The sequence below is a fragment of the Ochlerotatus camptorhynchus genome, unplaced genomic scaffold (assembly GCF_037179485.1).
Source record: "Ochlerotatus camptorhynchus isolate MF236.1 unplaced genomic scaffold, CSIRO-AGI_Acam_v1.1 ptg000102l, whole genome shotgun sequence".
NCBI classification, from domain to species: domain Eukaryota; kingdom Metazoa; phylum Arthropoda; class Insecta; order Diptera; family Culicidae; genus Ochlerotatus; species Ochlerotatus camptorhynchus.
The window spans coordinates 908,361-931,887 of NW_027040592.1; the positions used below are offsets into that span (position 1 = coordinate 908,361).

The 23,527-nt window shown below is 42.4% G+C and overlaps 1 protein-coding gene across 4 annotated transcripts in view; it reads left to right on the forward strand.

Annotated features, from left to right (window-relative positions):
- Nucleotides 1–23,527, forward strand: part of shaker (Potassium voltage-gated channel protein Shaker) — a 621,792-nt gene that overhangs the window by 129,537 nt on the left and 468,728 nt on the right. The window contains exons 1-2 of one of the 4 annotated variants that reach the window (XM_065219310.1): nt 374–422; nt 1,979–2,991. The exons of 1 other annotated variant lie outside the window; for it this stretch is intronic. In XM_065219310.1, the coding sequence (XP_065075382.1) occupies nt 2,945–2,991 (47 nt within the window). In that variant the 5' untranslated portion in view covers nt 374–422; nt 1,979–2,944. Of the gene's footprint in view, nt 1–373; nt 933–1,978; nt 2,992–23,527 lie in introns of those variants that run through there. 2 more of the 4 variants (XM_065219308.1, XM_065219309.1) reach the window with 2 other exon arrangements.

The window sequence follows — 23,527 nt, forward strand, 5'->3', positions numbered from 1 at the left end:
CAAGACGACGACGACGACGCCCCAACTTGACTCCTCTTGACCGTTGCGCGATGATCACTGCTCGCTCCGCCACAGTTGGAGCGTCGCTTCGTCACATTGGTTTGGTGACAGTGTTGCTGTTGTTGTTGTTTCTGTGCTCCTGTGTGAGTGTTCGTCATCGTCGAGTGTCAACACAGAACCGTGGGGAGATCTTCTTTTACGATGGACCCCAGCTCTCAGCCAAAGAAGTGCGATCTGCTCTCTTAGGATGATGAGAGTCGCCATCGGCCGTTGTCGTGCCCCAATGCTTGAAGCCGTCCGCGCGATTGTGACGGTCCGCGATCTCATATCTTTGGTTGGGGTGTCTTTCTTCTCGCCTTCCCAGCGAGCGCAGCAGTAGGAGGAACGCTCTAGAAGTACGGTCCGGGTGCTACGATCGAGAGGTATTGATCCGCGGCGATGGTTTTGGCCCGAGTAGCGAGTCGCGAGTGACGGATTTCTTGTATAACTACAGTTTTGTGTGCACGAGAGCGGTAGCAGCGCAGTAGGCTGTGAAATTGATTTTTTGCTGCGGCTGGCCAAAACGGAAGAAGCACCGATCGAAGTGGAAAATTCGCAAGGGCAGCAGAACAGAAGCATCAACAACTGCTTGGGCAGGGGTTTGGCCATTTTTCACTGTTCCGCGGTGTGACACGGGGCAGAGTGTGGAGAATCGAGCGACCGAGAAGCAGTCGAGCAGAAAGAAAAGTGTCGATCACCAAAAATATACGCGTGACGTCGTTGGACCGAAGGCAACGACGAGGACGACCATCATCGAAGACGACGGTGACGAGAGAGAGAGAGAGAGAAAGAGCGCGCGCGCGAGTGCCCAAAGTGGAAATGTAAGGAGCAATTTAATCCGCAAAGTTCGGAGGGAATATAGCAGCAATTATTACCATTTCGCGATCTACAAAGTAGGCAATTTGAAATTTACACCCGATTTTTTTTTTTCGCAACCGGCTGCTACGATTGGAAGAGCAAGTCGAATGTTTGCCTCGGTTGCCTTGGTTGGTGGATCATATTCGAGTCAAGATCAAGTGTGTGATTCGTATAGCAAGAGCAATCGTAGTAGCCGATGTTGGCTGTTGTGGTTTGAGGGAGAGAAAGAAAGCAAAAAAAAAATATACAAGAATACGATTTGGGAGAGTGGACACATCGGAAGGAGAGTGTATGCTTGACAAGTACGGGCTGTGGGAGGGCGTTTAACCCGTGGGGGGAAGTAGAAGATTGGCACACAGGCTGAGGAGCTCGAGGGGACGTGGGAGAGTGGCGTGTCGCTATACTGTCTCTGGGCCAGAAGTATGCGTTGAATTTATTTTTACAGCCTAGGCTATTTTATTTTTTCGGCGGACGACGCACACACAATTGTCGCGGTGGGTTCGATTGTGGATGTTTTTTTCGATTTTGATTGCTAAAAAGCACTTCAAGCCAATCAATGGATCAGGTCCTAAGCAACATTGATCGATTCTTTTCATCGACGTTCTCTTTCGTTATTAATTTGGCTATTAAAACGATTCTTGTTGATCGAACTGTGTGTTGAAAATAGCTGGAAATGTCTACCAATGGCCGTCTGTCAATGTCAATTAGGACTCAATCTATTGTTCGGCTTGATTTTAATTCAACCGTCAAATCTGTCAAACATGAAATTTCTACAATTTCTTCAAGGTCTCGTGGAAACGAGTCGGGTCTCGTTTGTCGTCTTGTCTGTTTTTTTTTTCACCGGTCTCCATCTGCTTTGGTAACGGTCAGAACAGAGCTGTAGACGAGCATCGATCGCCGTCATTGTTTACTCCCGAAGGAGACTAACGACCACGATTTACTCTCACGTCGAGAGCTTGATCGGATTGATAGCACTCGAACTCTCCCCTCCCCCGCTCGCCTGCTTGTTCATCCAAAAAGTATCGGAAAATGGGAAACGATCAATGATCAAACACTACTCCTTGCCGACGCGAAATTGCAGGTGCCAGCGATGACGGCGACGAAGACGGCGCCGACGGAGGTGGGAGAATGAAGTGCGCGCAATCAAAGTAAACAAGCAATAATTCGGATTTGTTTTGAGTACTGCCGACAGTGATTTTATTTCCAATCAGCCAAAGTAGCCAAAGTGCGTGAGTGTGTTGTCGATAATGTTCTCCAATGTGTAGAATCGCAGCATGCTATGATGTGTGCTAGTGGGGCAGAAGATGAGATGGCGCCAATCGCAGTAACAGCAGCTGCTGGTGCAGTTCTTGAAGTAGAGGATCTTTGTCCTCTCGGTTCACAATCGCGCCTACTGTGCCGGTGGGAGTGAGGTGGTTGGTCCGAGTGCCTTCTTGTTTATATGCTACGCGTGGCTGTGCCAAAGTGCATCGAGAATTTCTTCAAGTGGATCAAGTTCACCGTGGTGACAACGATAACGAAGACGACGACGGCTGAAGAAGAGTGGAACCTTGAAAGTGTTGTGCGGCGCAGAGCGCGCCAAGTGCGAAAGATAACAACGAAAGAAAGCTTGAAAATAGGAAAAGTTTGTCGGGAGAATAGTTTCAAAGCCGGAAGTGATAAATACGCCGAGCACGGTGAGGGAAGTGCGGGAAAAATCCATTGCTGTTGTCGTCGGCGCGAAGTGTGAGGAAAATAAAAGAAGTTCATAGGAGAGGGTTTATAATAGTGTAAAAATAGTGCCCCAGGGCGAGCAATAATAGAGCAAGGTGAACACAAATCGGTGGGAGAAAGCAACCCTTCCACACAGCCGTCGTGCAACAAATGGTTGGTATAATCCTGTGTTCCCGGGGATACAAAGTGGTGGTGTAGAAGAAAGGAGTATCGTTGTTGTCGGGTTTAGTTTTGTGTCCTCGGTCCCGTGCCTCCTAGGAGCATTCAAAGGAAGAAGACGGGAAGAAGAAATTAATTGAAAACGTAAGCGGCTTGCACTCGATGGATTATCCAAATGGCTTACATTTCGACGCAACAGGGAGTTGTTTCGCAGGGATTAAGGTGAGACCGATGATGGTGGCAGAATGGAATTTTTCAGTTTGTGCTGGTATGACTTTTCGGTGTGCTAATCTGTTTAGTTTTTGCATTACTAACTACGGGGAAATCCTTTTTCAGGCAGGATCGCTTTCTTCTTGAGTATGAAATCGAGTGCACATTTCCTCTATCGATCCTACAAATATTGGTAGTGCTGGAGTGGACATTCTATTTTACGTGCATTTTTTTTCGCATTTCGGGTACCTACTACAGTCAACTCTCGCTCAATCGATATTTTGTAAGTTCAGATAATCCATATTGGACTAAACCGGACAAGCTCAGACTATGTGTAAATTTCTAATATGGGTAAATATGATCCATATATGAGTTGGTTAAATTGAAATTTGACTTCAATTTGCCCATTTAATCAATTTTTGAGTTTATCCGGTTTAACCAAATCTGGATGAATTATTGGCTCCTTAGATATTGAGTTTACGGAGTAACGGTGTAACTCAAGGGTTACAAGTGAACTGTACGTGTCGCATTGTTTCTGACTTGAATTTTCAGGCACATCATTTCCAGGACGTTTGTATTCATTAACCTAATATTTAAACAAAATACACGTACTGAAATTTGAATTTGAGATGAATTTTTAGGAATCACTCTTGAAAAAAATTAACTGCGGTTTCTATTAGGAATCCTGCGGCACTGCAGTGTAATTCCAAAAGCTTAAAAAAAATTATGAACGAATTATCCATGTCATCTGTAACGCGTTCTATTATGTTAGCTGTTACTAGCTTCTGTAGTCGTTCCACAACTAACGACTTCACTGCCTGTGGTATACTGAGGTGGTATATAATGAGAAGACCACTTGAAATAGAAATTAAATATTACTTACTTTCTCCGTAGAATCATGGTTCAACTCGAGCTTCTCAACTGCAGCAATTTTCCTTGGAATGGCATTTGGCATAGGCCTCTCTGACTCCATAGTCCTCTTATTTCCTGTTTGTTCTTTAAACTTGCAAGCGATTTGGATGTGTCCCAAACGTCCACAGCTCCTGCATTTTTTTTATCGATAGCGTGACAATCTGACGGATCATGATAAGTACTCGTGCATCTCCAACATCTGATACCAAGTGCAAATCCTTGATTTATAGGAATGGCGTACGGCCTCCTACCAGCAAAGAACGAACGATGATTTCCTGGACGAGCATACTGAGGCATAGGGTAACCACGTGACTTACCGCGTTGGTAAAAGGAAATTCTACCTTCAGATCCACTATAGTTTTGACGCCGATAATGCTGAGCTCCGTTAGCCAGTGGGTAATCAGCACTAACTGGAGCAACACTAGCTTGATCATTTGACTCATGCTTCATTTGGAAGAATTGCTCGTTGAGCCGAATGCATTCGATCTCCCGCACTTTATCTATGAGATCCGTGAATGAACCCTTTCGACTCAGCACCTTAAGAGCAGCTGGTCGGACATCTTTGTTCCTAGCGTGATCGGCGACAGTGCCAACAATTTCTTCAAACTCCTTTTCCTCAGTGTATTCGCAAAGTCGGGCAGTACCACCAACTCTCTCGTTATGTAGGCCAGGTCAGGTTCTACTTTCTTCTGGAACATTAAAGCCAATTTTCGGCGCTGCAGCATCACGTCTGATCCCGATCCGAAATACGCTTTGAGCCGATACATCGCATTTGTGAATAGATTAGCATCTGCATCCGGGCCCTGTTCATCCGATTTCGTATTCTTGTAAATTTCCAGCAAACGGGGTCCTGCTTTCACCTTGAAGATTGTGAATTGAGTGAACTCCTTGGTAATTCCAGCCAGCTGCATAGAGTCCACCAAAAGATCCTTCCACTGTTCAAAATCTTTGCCAATGTATTTCAAAATCCTCACCAAGTGGTTTGCATTCGGGAACATTGATCGAGGTTATGGACAGCTGATTAATAGATTACATGAATTTGGACTCCTCCAAGGAAGCAGCAGATTTATCATGCCGTGTGCTGGATGGTCTGAAACCCTCACTGAACTCACTGATGCTTTGGTGTTCTGTATCATTTGCAGTCGGATACGGTAGTCTTTGGATTGTTGCTTCCAGTGCTTCCTTCTCCAATTCTTCACGAAGTCCGACTGAATTGGATTTTTCAGCTTCTAACGCATTTTTCATTGATTCCAGTTCTCGGGATTTGTCAGCACATGCTTGCTTTTTCTTTTTCTTAGGCACCGTCGAATTACCCTTTCGCGGACGATTAGCATCCACTTGATTCTTCTTCTTCTTCTTTTTCTCCTTGAGCACTTTTAACTGAGTTGATGTTTTATGAATGTATGATTATACATTGTATTAATTTCTGACGAGGGTTTGTAAGCTATGAATTTTATTTCAGTGACGTTGAGGAATCACTAAAAGAATTCGAAAATTGTGTATGACTCTAGGAATACAGGATGTTTTCCTTAACCTTTTGTCGGTACCTTGGGTTATTTTGACCCCAGGCCACTTTGAAGTTTTTAAAACTTTTTTTTATAGAGAAAATGGTTTTTCCAATACTATAACGATGAAAGGCTCGTTAAACCTCCTCAGATTGACTGTCCAGCCCGTGTTTTTTTTACTCAGAGGAGCGGAGCAACGGGCAAGCGTCTATATTCAAAAGAAAAGGTTTCTAAGAGAAACTTCTAAAGAAGATTATAAAAAAAGTTGGAAGGGTTGTATACTAGATACGACCGCAGGGTTGGCGTTGGATAACGTCTGTTATGTGTTGTATTTAATTGTGTATATTATATTTTAGGAATATTCCTTAATAACTCTTTTGCGAAAGTTTGGTGGCCCTGAAAAGAGCCGTTTTGTTGGGCTGATGTTGTTGGGTTTGCTCTACTCTGTCGCCCTGGAGGAGCTTTGGAATGATGTTGGTAGTTCGAAGACAGACAGCATCTCCCCTTCCAGCGTTCCCACACTCCAGTATAGTCCCCAAATTTAAGTGTAACTGTGATATTCTGTATAGAAATTGTCTTCAAAACTAACTCTTTGTCAAATTATTGGTGGCCCTGAAAAGGGCCGTTTTGGTTGTGGTTTTGGAATGATAGACTGAATAAATGATTATGTTTGAAAAATTTCAGTTTTTGCTCCGATCAACAACCATACGGGGCAATATGAGCACCCTAGTAAAAGTTAAGGTTTTGACAGGTTTTCACTAGAAAATAACATGCAGGAATCAAGTGAAATAGAAACATAAGTTCTTTTAGTAACAGTTACGTGTATTGCTCGCTGTAGAACCAGCGGATCAGTAAAATGTAATATAGTGAATGCGATGCTTGTTTTCTTGACTGCATATCTTATAATTTTCTAGAGATTTCGAGCTAATGTTACATTTCCATTATTATCTTAGACATGTAATTGAATTTTGATACGGTTTTCATGGAGATGCATATTAGAAGCATTTTCAACAAGTTTGTAAAAAAAATAGATTGAGTGAATAGGTATTATGCCCAAACGAACGGTGGCCCATCTCGCCCCGTATGGTCTTCTTGCCCCCATCGCCTCTATTGGACTGAATTCGGAAACGCTCATGTCCAACCGGTTTCGTTTTGGGCTGGAAATTCTCTAAAGCAACATATTTAAAAAATCTGGGAAAATCCGGAACATAATTAACAATTCTTGAAATAAACGTAATAACATATAAGTGAATTATTATCTGGGTAAGTATCTGGCAAGACGATTGAAAATCTGGAAAATCAAATAAATCAGGAATACTGGCAACGCTGTCTCGTTTCATGCCCGTAGAGACAACCGACACTCATCCCATTTTCAGTATTTTGCTACCCACAGTATTTATTGTACCGTCCCTGTATTCATAATATGCTACTCGAAGCAGGTATAAAACCACCCTCGACGGTCGAAATGTCATCATTACAGTTTCAGCATCGAACTGTTCGTGTCGTTCGATGCATAATGTCTGGAGCCGCGCTGGATTGCAGTTTCCAGTCGGTCGTATTCACCGTCTACTCCGAAAGGGCAACTATGCCGAGCGTGTTGGATTGGAGCCGGTGCTCCCGTCTACCTGGCTGCCGTGATGGAGTATCTGGCCGCTGAAGTTCTCGAGTTGGCAGGAAATGCCGCTCGTGACATCAAGAAAACCCGAATTATCCCACGTCACCTGCAGTTGGCCATCCGCAACGACGAAGAGCTGAACAAACTTCTTTCCGGAGTGACCATCGCTCAGGGTGTCCTGGTCCTGGTGTCCTGCCAAACATCCAGGCCGTCCTGTTGCCCAAGAAGACCGAAAAGAAGGCCTAAATTCGATCCCAGTTCCCACCCTTTAACAAAATCCGTCCTTTTCAGGACGACCAATTTGATGGTAAAGAGTTTCGTTTTCAAAACAGTTTCCTTCGTGGTGCGCAAGGAGTGATAAAATGAATCCATTAAAAACATGGTTGAATCTTTCTGTCATGCTCTCCCTAGTTAATTGATATCTTCATCGAGTAGGTTGATTTTTCGTCTTAATTTAAGTGTAAATTCGGATTAATTTCAGTGCGACAATGAAACTCCTAGGTAAGTGTTTGATTGGAAGGTGATTTTTCGGAAAATTGAGTTTGGGAAATGGTAAAAAATGGAGATTTGTAAATGAGCCGGATCGTTGCCGGTAGGCGAATGCCTTTCTCAATTCTCGTTCCCGTCATCAAAATGTCGGATTTTTTCTTTTGGTGTGGTGTGCGGGCTGCTGGGCAGTTGTTTGGTATCGTCCGTCTGGACGACGAGAACCGCCTCCAAGTACACATCAGAAAATCTTCACCGATGGTCTCAAATCGTCCGATCTGCAGGCGGTGTACTTTTCGTCCGTGAATGTGGCCGACAAGTCACCGGATGCCTGCAGCCGGTTGGACGCGGTTTACCTCGAGTCGAAGTTTAATGATTTCGAGAAGAATTTCTACTACTCCGGGAAGTCTACTTCAATTTGCATGCGGCAAAGTATTTGGGTGTCGCTGTGGATGAAGCCACAAAGGCACGATTGGCTAAGAACTTGGAGGCTATTTTGAAGAAGGACGATTCTTTGAACAGTCTAGGGCATGCATTTGCTGTGGCGGCAGAGCTGGGAACTAATGGGGCTTTTGCTTACGATCGTGTTGAGGATGCCTTTGTCCAGGCAGATGAAGTCGACGGAAAGATGCTGCAGTTCGAGGGAGGATTGAGCATTACGGCTTTGATTGTGAACGGCGCGTTCAAATTGGCTGCGAGTCTGAATAAGCCAGCTCCGATTATTGCTGATCAGGCGGTCAAGCTGTCCGGAAATGGGCAACTCTTGCCAGAATCTCCCGTGCTGATGGTGAAAGTAAGCGATCTGTTAGGTAAGCCTTTGAGTCCGGCTTTGGCCATTGTGAGCATTTTTGTCACTTCGAAGGCAACAAGCGAAGCGTATTGAAGCGATACTTCTAGATTATTATTACGCCTATACTGTGGGCTCATAGAACAATAAAACCGAGCCTGGTTAGTAGGTGAACACAAAATACTAAAGTAGAACATTCTACCAACATATAGAGTCTAAGAGATTCCTTCAAAAAGGCACAATATATGCGACCGAAACTTCGGATGAAATCCAAACAGATATTTTGAGAGGAACCAGTCGATCAGAATCCTCTTATTGAGTTTAACCGGTATTAACAGAGAAATAAGACGCGCTAACCACGAATCCTTGGGGATGATCGTGACACGCTTCATATGGATGACGAATCGGCATCCTTTTGAAAAATTCCCCTCACAAAAAGGCTTTTCATGTACTGCCAGAGGGTAGGGGGAGAGGGGCAATTTAATTATTACTAAAATGAACGAAATTTACGATGTGCGCTTCCATCGTGCAAACTTTATTTTGATTGCCGAAGCATACACTCAAAAAATTTACCACATAGGTATCTAATGGATGAAAACCATGTGAATTTCACATAGCTAAAAATCCCACCACAAAATCACATGAATATCAGGAGGACGATGAAAGTCATGAAAAAAGTGTCGGAAAGGCATTAGAAAATTAATCGTTAAACTCTTTCTTGATAATGTTGTGGCCCTGAAAAGGGCCATTTTTCCAACGCGCTCGGCGTAGTTGCCCTTTCGCCCCCAGGCTCTGCTGCCGCTGCTCTGCTGCCGTTGCTCTGCTTCCGCTGCTCTGGTACTGCTGCTCTGCTGCTGGGTCGACGATCGGATAGACAATGATGGAACGGGCGACCTTGTTGGACGCTTATATAGTAGAACAGAAAATATCAGAGGTGTCAGATACTCGCATCTGATGTCTCGGTTGGAGAAAGTATAAGAATATAAAAAAATCAATCGATTTTCACCATCTTTAGACAATGGTTTATTTTTAACAATTTTTCAATAGTTTGCAGAATGAAATCAATAGTGTTGAAACATTCAGCAAATTGCTAGAAATATTTCCAATCGATTGATGCCATTATCTTGTAAATCTATCGAGAGACGGTTGAGTTATTATCGTTCAAAATCTTTTAATTTTTCGTAACTCATCCAAAATGACTGTTTTCAATTTTGTACCCCCGTATGTTGCCGAAAGACGTTATCCAACGTCAAAAATACTTCTAGAATAAGCTGTTTCTAAAAGAAGCTTCTTTTGGAGGCTCTTTCTAGATGCGTGCCTGTCGCTCCGCTCCTCCAACCACAAAAAAATATACAGGCAGGACAGTAAATCTGAGTAGCTACGCAGTAAAAGAGATTTTTTCTAGGCTCAGGGAGCCTTTCATAGTTTTAAGTTACTTGAGAGCTATTGATTGGTTTTTGGGGCTTGTTAAATGAATACACATGACTTTTATCAGTCTAACAACGGGGAGATTCCTTTTAAGACAGGTAGAAAGCAAAGTTTTGCGACAGGACGAGTGATGAACCCACATGGTGTTTGAAGTGTAACAACACGTACAATACCGTCCTTGCCGGGGTGAAGTTCGTGGATCCTGCCAGTCGGCCATTGCATTGATAGTAGATTCTCCTCCTTGATGATCACAAGACGATTCTTCTCTATTTTTACCGGAGGATTGCACCACTTGGCTCTAGGCTGTAGTGTTGCCAAGTATTCGAGGTGCCATCGATTCCAAATTTCCTGGAACATCTTCTACGTCTGCTGCCACTGAGTCAACCGATTGTATGGGACCGAATCGAGGTTGACGTCCGGAACTGCCTTCAATGTCGAGCCTACAAGGAAATGACCCGGGATAAGAGGATCAAGGTCAGAAGAGTCGTCGCTTAATGGAGTGAGTGGACGGGAGTTTAGACAACATTCAATTTGAGCTAGAAGTGTCTCCATATCATCGTACGCCAACACTCGAGAACCTAGTACCCGAGTGAAATGCTTCTGAGCTGATTTGATCGCCGCCTCCCAAAGTCCGCCGAAATGAGATCCTTTGGGAGGATTAAAGTGCCAACGGATTCCGTTTTCAGTACACTCTCGAGCTACCTGGTCTTTGTGTTCCTTGCTTCTCAAAAGTGCTTCAGCTCATTCGCTGCGCCCACAAAAGCTTGCAGGAACTTTTTTTTTTCCTTTGGTTTGTTTTTTCCGTCGATCTTGTTTTCCGTGCTGAGCACCAATGCTACCGACCTGCCAGGAAGGCAGCTCCCACACCTGGACCCTACCTATCGACCCATCAACTCATGAACCGGGGACCAACGGCTTTACTTCCCATCCGAAGGAAGGCGTGATCAGAGATGTTATGCCTCAGAACATCCCGGCGGCGCCGACTGGGATTGAACCCAGGCCTGCTGGGATGAGAGGTAATCACACTTACCACTACACCACCGGCACCGTTATTCTTGCAGGAACTTGGCAGTAGTCAAATTCACAACGAGTTCAAGGTGAACCGGTTTCGTCGCAAAACATACGAACACAGCTACGATCGGTGCATCGCGCCTGTGCCGTGGTTGGATGTAGATTGGTCCCCAAAAGTTTATTCCAACACTTCTTCCGCCCAAGAGCCAGTAACGGATTCGAATCGTATTGACCATCAGTTGCGGAGCAGCATGTAGTAGTTTCTGATGGTACGATAGCAAGAGCAATGTCGACAAAGAGTGAGAGCCTCGCAGCAGGATTGGGTGCTGGAAGTCTTCATGTTGTGTTGACTGGCCCAGACGGCCACCGATTCGGATGATTCTATCGTTGGGAAAGATCATTGGATGGAACCATTTCAGTCGAGAGCTTTTCGAAATTGACTGTCCGTTCTCCAATCGCTTCCATTCATCCGAAAAGCATTGTTGCTGCAGTAATCGTATAGGTGCGTGTTCAGCAGATTTTAGTTCATCAGTCGTGAGGAAGATGAATTTCCGATCTTCGCAGTAATTCGTACCATTTTCGAGTAGTTGGAGAATTTAGCAACGTATTCATCGATGAACAAGGATGTGGTAGTGGCAGCCCGTAAAAAAAAAGAACCGTAGAGGTACAATTAAATGTATTGTAACCATACAATAGAGTTTATGGTATTTACAATAAATCGTATTCTCCACAACGATAAAATAACAATAGAATGTATTGTTTCTACAATAGAATCTATGGTAAATGGGGGAATATACAATAGATTAAGGGGGTCGTTATGTATCTTAACCATACGAAAAATCACTTTTTCCCGAAGAAACTTGAATAATTTACCATTAATTGTATTGTTGTTCTATTGTTGAAAACTCTTACTATATGGGACGTATTGTACATCTATTGAAATAACAATATGTTAAAACTTCGTGTACTATATACACACAATAAGATCGATTGTTGGCAATAGATTTACTTGTAACTGTATTTTATTTTATGGTAATTTTATGGTTATTGTTTTCCGGGAGGAGCAGAAATTGTAGCAATCTTCCGTCGTTCCGTATTGCAATTATCAGTCGATCCGCACTGCTGTCCAGGAACAGGCCAATACTCCTTTTCTTTCTGCAACCATTCTGGACCTCTCTACCAGAGTGTGTTGTAGATGATATCTGACACCAAGCAACCACGTGATATCACGTCAGCCGGGTTTTCCAGTCCTGCGATGTGGTTCCAAGTACAATGCTGCGTTGCATGCTGAATCTTGGACATCTTGTTGGCAACAAACGTAGTCCAAGTGGACGGAGTGGCCTTGAGCCAATTGATGACTGTCGTGGAATCAGTCCAGAAGATAGTAGAGAACGTCATCTGAAGAGAAGCGGCGATTCGTAGATATAACTCGGCGGAGAGTAGAGCACCACACAATTCGAGCCTGGGTGTGCTTTGTTTTTTCAAAGGTGCGATTCTGGACTTCGACGTCAGAAGAGCGATTTTGATTTGTCCATAGTTGTCGGTTGACCTCAAGTAGGCACAAGTGCCGTATCCGATGTCGGAAGCATCCGAGAACAGGTGAAGTTCAATCTCGACTGATTTCGGGAGAAGAACAAAGCGATCAATTCTCAATTCGTTAAGCGCAGGAAGATTGGAGTGATAGTTGATCCATTTGTGTTTGCATGAACGCCTTGGCTATTACGACGACTGGACCGACAAGTCCCAACGGATCGAAGAGCTGGGCAATGTAGGACAGCGTTAGACGTTTCGTGAGTACGTTGTTTGGTGGTAGAAGTAGATCGATTTTGTACTTGAGACGATGCTGGTTCCCAGTGCAAACCGAGCGTTTTGATCGATTGATCACGATCGAGATCGATGGAATGCTGAAGAGCACGGTTTTCATGCGGGATGCCCTCTAGAACGGTCTCACAGTTTGATGCCCATTTTCTTAGCTGGAAGCCCTCCTCGGGAAAGCATGGCGTCGAGTTGCTCCCGAAGCTTGATTGCCTCTGCTACGGTTGCTGCTCCAGAAAATAAGTCATCGACATAAAAATCCTTCTCGACGACCTTTGCTGCTATTGGGAAATTATCGGCCTCGTCACTAGCTAGCTGCTTTAGGACACGTGTCGCCAAATAAGGAGCCGATGCAGTCCCATACGTGACCGTCTTGAGAACGAAAGTGCGAAGATGCAAAGGTATGCATAGTCGTCGATGAAGTGTAATACCGTTCCGATTCAAATTTCGGACGATTCAAATTTCGGACACTTTCATTTTTAATTAAATATTACATCCAGTTAGAAACAAAGTAATAATGTTAGATGATCGTGGAGGGCACTAGTCAAAAAAATTTAAAATTTACAAGACATGTGGATCATATTCGACCGAGATAATCAACTTTTAAAAGTGTCCGAAATTCGAGTTTAAGTGTCCGAAATTTGAATCGGCACGGTACTTGGCGATACATTTTTTCGGCGTCTGCAATTAGGATGACTTCGTGGGTTCGGGAACGCATAACAATCGATCGCAAATCGTCCTGTACGACCGGACCGACAAGAAGAGCGTCGTTGAGTGAAATTCCCGAGCTCGTCTTGCTAGACGCATCGAAAACGACGCGTAGCTTCGTGGTCGTGCTACTCTCTTTAATCACTGGATTTTGTGGTAAATAGTACTTCGGATGGAGCTCTTCTCCGAAGTCACTGAGTGGTGCCATGTGGCCAAGTTGCGCATACTCAGTTGCGCGCTGCTTCATTCGGGGAGTAATTCGTAGCAGATGGGTCTTCCTCAATTTTCCAGAACTTCTCCATGTCGTTGTGTAGTTCGGCTATCGTCGCAACATTGCAGCGAACTGACCTTTCTGGATAGCCCTGAGAAGTTTTTCCTGATACCACCCACCCAAATACCGAGTTGGTGAGCGACGGAAGAGAATTTCCAAGCGAAATGCGTCCTGGAACGGAGAGTAGATCGAAGAATATTTCTGCCCCCCACACGATATCGATAGTGCTCGTTTTGAAAAAGCCAGGATCGGCAATATCAATATTGGCAGGAATGCTCCAATGATCGATGTCCAAGTTGACCGATGGCAGATCAATAGTGACCTTGGGCAGAATAAGCAAATCGACGCAGGTAAAGTAATTCGAGTTTCGGGATTTGATTACGGCTCGAAATTGGTGCTTCACATTAGCAGAGGATTTCCCGATTCCAGCTATCGGCACATCGACTCTCCTTTGTGTAACAGTCATCGCCTGAGATAACTGTGTAGTGGCGAAGCAACATTCGCTCCCAAAATCCAGTAAAGCTCGTGCGAAATGTTCCTTCCCTGCATCGTCGACCACAATCACCACGGCAGTGGCTAGAAGAACCTTGGATCTCGAAGACAATTGTGAGTTACAGCTCTTCACTCTCAAATGTGCAGCATTCATAGTACCTGCCGGAGCTTGCGAAGACGAGGATGACGCTTGCGGATCTTGAGGAGCAGTAGCGGAAGTGTTCGAATTTCGATTATTGTTCGTTGTGGCTGCTGCAGCGTTTGATGACCTTCCAGCGTTCGATGTGTTGGTGCACAATTGAGTGTGATGACGGGATCTGCACTTTCTGCAACAATTCTCCAAGGGACAGTCACGTGCCATGTGACCTTTTCGAAAACAGTTGCGACACAGCTGATGTCGCATGATGAGTTTCTCCTTCTCCTCAACCGGCATGCGACTAAAGATGTTGCACTGGTAGATTGGATGTTCTTCCGGGCAGAAGAAACACTTTCGACGATTCTCCTGGAAAGCTCCGTGGCTACCAACTCGAGGGTTCGGTGGTTTGCGAAGTGGCTGATGTTGTGGAGGAGCAGCTTGCTTGGAGGACACTTGCAGCAGGACGTTGACTCTACGTTGGATGAAGTCCGTGAGATCCTTGAAGGCAACGTTGTCACGAGTGGCAGAATATTCTTCCCAATCACGTCGAGTCACAGGATCAAGTCGGCTTGTGAGGAAGTGGATCAGCAGTATATCCCAATGTTCGGTGCTCTCTCCAAGCTGCTTCAGCACTCTAACGTTCGCTTCAAACTGCTCGACCAATGAATGCAGCTCAGCAGAGGACTCTCGACGTATGAACGGAAAATCGAACAATGCTTGAACATAATTGCGCTTCGGGTTTTGGAAATGCTCGATCAGTAAATTCCATGCAACGGGATAATTAATGCCGCTAATCCGTATAGTTTGGATCAACTTAAGTGCTTCCCCAGCTAGTGACGACCGAAGGTAATTAAATTTTTGAATGCTGGAAAGTTCCGACGAAGAGTGGACAAGCGATGCGAACAAGTCAAGAAAGTTAAGCCAGCTTTCATAGTTGCCAGTAAACACCGGTAGCTTAACGTCGGGCAGCTTTACATGATTCGAACTATGGCACTGAGTGTGGAGGACGGAAGTGGGCGTATTCACAGCAGGGATATGGCAGTGTTGTAGAAGAAAACCCTTAACTTTGTAGAAGTGTGTTTCAAATTCGGCTCTTTCTTTGAGATGTTGTTCTATAGCATCAGAGGACTCGGCACAAGTTTATAAATCTAATTGTACCTTATTAAACTCCGTCCACAGCGACACGACCGCTTCCAAGCGTACGGGTACCTCGGCTCTGTCTCTCTCCTTCTGGTAAGATCCGACGAAATTCTTGATGAGTGAGAAAGATGTCAGGATACTGCGACGTCTCGTCTTCAGGAGTCGTAGTTTCCTGTCAGCGGCGGACATGTTGGTTGGTTGACGAATCCAAATCTATAATTGAGATCAGGTAGCCCGGACAAGAAAAAAAAATAACAGAATGAAGCGGTAACAGCGGACCAACAAGGGTGGTGACGTCACAGGGTTATAATTTTCTCGAATCGTCCACGTGCCTGTGTCCACGAACAGAGCAGGAAAACACACAGAAATAGCTGCTAAATCTCACCAAAATTGTAGTGTGAAGTATGGCTTCTCGAAGCCAATGGTGCTAGTGTTCCAAAGGGCAATGGCTACTTGCTTGCACAACGATAGGTCACTGCGATCCATGAAGGACTTCAATCTCGACGAATCACTCCGGGGATGCTGGCCGGAGGTTCACACAGCCGTAGTTGTGAATCATAGGAAGATCTCGTCGACGATATGAACATGCAAGCAACGTAAAGACCCGGTAGACATGCGATGAAAACATAAAGTGATTGGAATACCACTCACCTATTCAATCAAATTTCAATGCCTTGTATTGAATTTGATCAGCAGTTCCCTCCATAATGGGACGTCGGATGATGGCGAATGGGTGGTAAGTATGATGGCGATATCCTCTATTCAGATGTACATGCAAGAATGGCGATGGTGCCATTTGCCGTAGTTTCTCCGGGTGGTCGGAATCGGGTCGACGACCATCCGGCTCGAAGGACCAGATGTTGCTTCAATGGGTTTAATGGACTTACGGGAATCACTAATATCGCCTATCGATTTTATCCGTTTGTTGATGATTTGGTGAGCCCAGTGTAAATAATGGCGGTTCACTTCATAATCAATGTTCGGAGCCGTTTTAGCTCTAATGCAGCTTCATGCAGAAAAACACCGTTTAAACACTTAACACTAGCACATAATAATTTATTCAAACTGAACTTCGACCACACAACTAGCATATTTATTAAATTGTGGTTTTACTTAAAATTAAGGTAATACAAAATCACACAGTGATGTTTCACTTTCCTCGATCTTCGACCGTCTTCGATGCGAATAGTAGTAGCACTGATCTGTTGTAGCTACGATGAGGATTCGATGACCTGCTGGGTGTTCATTGGTGTCGGGTGTCCATCACCGTTCTCACTCTCCTTATCAGATCAACATTTGTAGTGGTAGAACGTTCACTGACCATACCGTAGGGATTCATCAATCCATTCTGTCTCCCGTATGACTCGCTTTGTCACGTCGATCACGTACTGCTATCCAGGACCATTTGCATATTACATGCAAACAGTAGGCATGGAAAAAGTGTTGAGAAAAGAAAATTGAGTACGATTCGATATTAGGGTGCAACTGCTTTTGTAACCAATGGCTTCAATTGCCAGTTTCTTGCGAATAAAAGCTCCTATCAAAACAACGAGTTCAGGTAGGGGAAGGATGCATCTACCTGTTGGTATAGTTTGTTTGCTAGGGCGTTTATTCGCAAGAAATCGGCCATTGAAGTTATTGTTTACAAAAGCAGTCATACTCAACTTACCACGATTAACTGTTTTTGAGGAGATGTTAAGCTGTTCGTCTTTACTTCAAATTTCGCTTTCTTTTTTGAAGGCCGTCCGCGAGTTCCTAGTTGTAGCTGAACAGCATCTTCGGAATCCGTTATTGTTTCGAGTCTGGATACCACGTTTTCTGCTTCACGATAGCTTCCGGCTCGACCGACAACTTCACAGTTCTGATTTTTCCACGTAACCACATTTGGAGCACTATTCGCATCCGTTGAAAGGGAAATAAAATTGTTTGGTGGCCACAGAACATGGACATCTTTTACCCATCTTGACGGGACAATTGTGAGAATAGGTTTAGATTTTCCAAGTGTGGACGACAGAAAAGGTCCTTTTTGTTATTTTATAAAACAACACGAGCAAATAAGCTACACGTTACTGCTAACCGTGAACTCTTCAAGCAAACTAATGAAATTGTTCATTTATGATTCGAATGTTCTTAAAAGGTTATAATGATTTCGTAAATACCACACCATAACTACTCATAGGTGTTTTCCATTGTAAGTTGTATTGAAGTATTACAAATGTTTATTTCACACCCTTAATACTTCATGCTGACAGAACTGTTCCTATTGGTGGATTTTGTGTTTCAATTCGGTGTTGTCCAATCCAAATGTTTTTTCAATGGCATAGTACCAAATCAGAACTTCCTACTCATACAGTATTGCAAGTGCAACATTTCAAATAGACGCAACTGCTTTTGTTAACACTGGATTCGAACGTCTATTTGTCGTTACTTCTCACGCAAACACCCAACTAACACCACCAACAGATATATGAAAATTTCCTCTACAAGATCGTGGTGCTAGTTTCCGTGGGTGAGTTACGAGTTACGAAAAATCGATATGCGAAGTCATTGTTTACAAGCAGTTGTGTCGGATTGAAAAGTTTTGCTTGAAGGATGTCGGAACAGCCATTCACATTGCCGGCTAAACAATTTTTAATACTTTTCAGGAATCCAACGTATTCATAATTTTTTTAACATAAAATGGAGGGATGTTTACGCTATCATGCCGTATGATTATGCAGTAGAGAGCGGAATTTATTTAAATGTGTTCACGCTCTACAATGTACCGTTCTGATTAATGTAAAATTGTATCGCACTAAACAATTCCAACGAAAGGTGAACAATTAATTGGATTAGTCATTGTTTCAGTTTCTGCTTCGGTCAAAGAAGCTCATTAGTTTTAACGATGTAGCTAATAATGTTTACAGCACTTAAACAGTGGTGCTATAGATGTTTTTAAATAACCAAAATTTGTTTTATACGACGCAATCCCTTGCGCTTTTTTGGTTGTGTAGATGTAAGTATTTAAGTTATTCCATTTAGAAATAATACCTACAGTTTGTCTTGAACATATATTTTCAACTTTTGCATAACAACCCGTGTTGCTTGGGGACCCTTTCGACGCGTTTAAGTTTTTTAGTGCATTGAGGACTTCATGTTGAGAAAGTTGGTTGACAGAGATGTTTTTAGAAATTTCAGGAATAAATGCAAAGAAATCACGGTCACGATCTTTTTCGGAAAATGTGGTGTTGGATTGGATTCACTCCTAGAATGAGTAAATTTTTTGTAAATTCTCCTCATTTTCTGGCTGAGTTCCTGCACTTTTGGCGATAATGAGTGAACTAAACTCAAATTTGGGTCGTTATAATTGGCCATGTACTCCAGTCAACTCTCGCTCACTCGATGATTTGTAGTTCGACATTCTCGTTATCTTGGTGCTAAGATAGTTTTATCTTATCTATGCATAAACCATCTATTTACTGCCTAACTGGCTTCTTAGATATTCAGTCAACTGTACTTACCTTACCAATCAGGCTAAGGCCTTGATGTCCTCTGCTGTCCGAAGAAGTCGTCTCCACTCTACTCGTCAACTCTTAAGAGTTACCTATTTAATTCATTCAACAAATCTGAAGGCTGCTCAACTGGAGTTGCACTTCTAGACATAGAAAAAGCATTCGACAGTGTTTGGCATGAAGGTTTGATTGCTGAATTGAAAAAAATTAATTTTCCACTCTATATTATGAAATTAGTTCAAAATTATTTAACTGACAGAACTATGCAGGTAAATGATGAAAATTCCAAATCTGAACGACCTCCTGTTACAGCTGGAGTTCCTCAGGGTAGCATTCTTGAACCTACCGTATGCGTGATAATGTTTGCACCATCGTACAAATAAGGTTCCCGTTTCACCTGTGCATACAATGCCTTGGTTTTCTTTGCATGCCCGTAACCTGTAGCTCATACCGTAGTAGGCTGTGTATAAAAGAAAATGACTTACTTAGTTTGACAGTTGCACCATGACGAAGTGGCAGCGTATTCGTGATTTGTCCCACGCGCAAATGTCGCAAAACGACATTTCAATCGCCGTCGGAGTGTCCCGGTGGACCGTCAAAAGCGTTTTAGACCGAGAAAAGAAAGGACAACTATCCGCGAAGGTGGCCACAGGTCGTCCGAGATCAGCTCGGGTTCCGAGAGTAATCGCTGCTTTGGGTGAATCTAGGAATGGAAAGGATGGCAAAGGAACACGGGATCAGTGACTTTACGGCACGGAAGATCGTAAAGGAAGATTGCGGGGCGAAGTCGAGGGCACGGAAAAAAACTCACATGATTACCAACCGAATCCGGGAGCTACGAGTCGAACGATGCAAGAAAATCCGAGAATCCTGTTCACCGACGAGAGCATGTTTACCGTCAATCTCGTATCAAATTCCAGAACCGACCGGTATATTAGTTCTCTTCCGGTAAAAGACGTGGCCAACGAGCACAAGAACGTATATCTGACCAAGCATCATACTAGCGCTAGGGTTTTTGGATTGGTGGCTTCCGATGGCAAAAAAATTGACCCGGTGTTCATTCCAGAAGGCGACAAGGTCAACACGGAGGTCTACATCGGGATTTTAAGAAAGTATGTTTTTCCATGGATCAAAGAACAGTACGGTCCGAAGCCAAATGTTGTATTTCAACAAGATGGGGCTCCGTGCCACACCTCGAACCGCACTCAGAAGTGGTTCGGGAACATCTTCCGTTCCGGGCGAAGGATTTGTGGCCGCCATCCAGCCCCGATCTTAATCCGCTGGATTACTCAATATGGCGCGTCATGAAGGCCAAGGCCTGTTCTAAACGCCACCCGAATACAGCAAGCCTCAGACAAACATTGACCCGTACCTGGAGAGAAATGGATCCAGACTACATTATTAGAACCTGCCGTGCATTCCGGAAGCGTGTGGAGGCCGTAATTGCAGCAAGTGGAAACTCGATCGATGATTAACATAGTTTAAGACTCTGAGAAACATCCCCCTTTGAATAAATAAAAAAAAAAAACTCGAAAACGAAATTTTTGAGATTTTTTTTTTATTTTGACATTGCTCTATGTTGCAAACATTATCACGCATACGGGAAGTATAAATTCTTCGAACATAAATGAAAATAAAAGACAACGTAATTAGATCAATTTTCATAAATCTAAAACTAAGATAAAATTGCAAGATCCTTCATAAACAGTCATTTAATAAAAAATTCTAGTACATGAATATCAAAAACGAATGAAATAATAATTTGAATATTTACAATATGTTTGACCTACTGAAAAGTATCATAAAAACTCCACAAAATAAATATGTCTGAACAAATTCGACGAAATTTTGTTCAAAATAAATTTTAGGGATTAAAAAAAGGTTTTGATATCATAGGCTTCGACAAGTTTTGAATCTCCTGGACTTCAAATTTCGTTATTCAAGATCTTGGTAAACGTACCTAGATTTTGAAACTTACTGCATTTTTAGAGAGGAAAATCCTTCGTGATAAGAAAGTAAGAAAAAATTAAGACAGTTAAAAAAAATCCTGACATCTGGCAAAAATTATGAAAAATCAAGTTAAAATTCAGTGTTCACTCGGCTGTCGACAGAAGCAGACCACTCTCGGTGTGTGTCACGCGATCGTCTGTTTACTCGGCAGCAAGCATTGTGTGGTCCTTCTCATTGTTCTTCATAGGCAGTTCTTTTGGTCGTTACGTCGTCGACTTTGGAAAGCAACCGTGATGAGTGTGTGAGTTAAGACCACGTTTTGCGTCCATTGCTGCAATGGAAGCGCTCTGCCCCTTGTTGGCGATACGGCCTTACAATGAATCCACTGGAAGTGGCTCCCCTTCTGATGGAGGAGGCTTATTGGATAGTGGAAGATAAAGTGTTTATTGTGTTGCACCTTTTGACTATAGTTTTAAGATGTATGGCATAGTAAACACGAATCCCCAGCTCTGTAAAGTTTATTCGATTGAGTCGTATTAAATAAATAAATTGGTCATGATTCTGATATTTGAATTGAAAAGTGAGCTACAAAGCATTTATCAAGAACAATTTTTCGGAGTTATATATAAAATCAAGATTTAACATTAATTCTAATCGAAAGGAATTAACTCGAATCTTGGATGAATGTGTCCCTGTTTGTTACTGGATTATAATTGAATTTATTTTTACAAAAGCATTGGGATTTTTTAAAATTTTAAAGTGATTTAGTTTTGGTGCGGATTTTCTATATGCTAATGCATTCAAACTATCCTGCAGCTGAATTCCGGGCATAAATTTCATCGAAAAGAAAGAAATGTTAGCATATTAGGTATAATTAGAAATGTCCATCTCTTCGTAGAAATGTATACCCGGAATTCAGCTGTTGAAGTACTAATTCTTGACAGTATAACTGAATCACTAAGGCACGAGTAGTCCCTTTAGAGAATGTACAAACATGTCCAAAAAATCAAATTTAATTAGCTGGAAAGCTTTTGAATACTCCCTCAGCAACCTACAGAACATTGAATTTATAAATAGTTGGAGATCCTTAGAACTTGATCAACCTGAAGTCTTGGAAAAATAATCAGAGAGCTTTACTAATATTTTCGTCTTTATGGAGATCTTTTGAACATTTCCTGCTGCCTTTCACGGATGTTTGAAAGATTATCCTGTAACTTATACAACGTATCCTGAACATCCGTTAAATTTTACAAAATTTCCTCAACTTCTAAGAAGTTCCCTGAATTGAGCATATGGAAAGTTCCTTGAAATTTAACGAAGTTCCCAAAACATCCAATAAGTTCATGGAGCTTTTTTTGAAGTAAGATCTCTGACAAGCTGCAACGCAGTTGCCTAAGCGGAAGCAAGGATTGCTGAAGATCTTAGAAGTGTATTGAACTATTTTTAGATCTTCTATAAAATTCCCTGAACTTTATCAAAATCTCTTGAAGTTTACGCAGCTCCTCAAAATTCTACGAAATTCGCCAAACTTCTACAAAGTTTGCTGCACTTCTACGTTTATCGTTGATTTTCCGCGAAGTTCCACGAACGAAATTTCTTGAATTTGTGCGTAATTTCCACAACTATTCCAAGTCCATGAGGCTTCAAAAAAGTGCCCTGAAATTATATAAAGGCTCCCGATCAGTAATGAGCTTATCTGAAATAAAACAATGTTCCCTTAACTTCTACGAAGCTCCTCAAACTTAAATAAATTTTCCACTTCTACGCAGTTTTCAGAACTTTTTCAAGTTCCTTGTTTCTATGAATTTTGCTGAAGATCTATGAAGTTCCCAGAATTTCTACTAAGTTTCCTATGGATCTTAGATTGGGCCCATCGCTAAAAATCTGCTATTTACTAATTTTATCTAGATAAACGCGTCATTGGGACGAAACTAATGGATAGTTTTGGTCACTATTGAAAATTTAGTCGATTGCTGAATTAATTTATGGGCCCAAATTAGGGGCATTAAGGCCGACATTTCATCCATTTCTCCCTTGTTGTGCAAACATTTTCAAATGCTTGCTGAGATTTAAAATCTGATTCGTAAAATTCGTCCAATGGTTGTACCTTAGCTATAAAGTAATTAAATTGGGTTGTTAGGGGAATGCTTTAAATAAAACAGCAAAAAAGGTTATCTTCCATTTAATTCCACTTAATTATTTTGATATCCATGACCGATACGTATATCGACTACAATGTTCAGTCTTAATCAGTGTCATTCCCACTAAAGAACTTATCAAAACCTTACTTCCTTAAGTACTCACCCCCAGGATCACAGGTATAAAAATGAAACTACGATGTGTAGAATCGGAACCTACCTAATTAAAAAAACCAAAGATTTAAGAAAACTAAAGGAGAAAAATCGATACAAATCTCTAATATTGAAAAAAATCCATGGATACCAATATTATTCAAGTGGAATTAAATGGAATATAACCTTTTTGCTATATTATTTAAAGCATCCCAATTTCATTACTTCATTATGATGCCTCTCTGGCGTCGGTAGCATTGGTACTCAGTACAGAAAACGAGATCGATGGATAACAAAAAAAAAATGATTTTGACTAGATATTTGTCAAAATTAAATCCTAAATAAAACCGCTGGAATCAGGAGGTAGAACTAAATGTATCAACATTTTGTTTGATATTTTATTTTATTGATCGACAAAGACTCAAAAGCAAAAGTATCTTTTGAACAAAAATTGTTCAGCACAAAAGGCTCCATAGCCATGTATTATTGTTTTAAAATAGTTAAAGATAT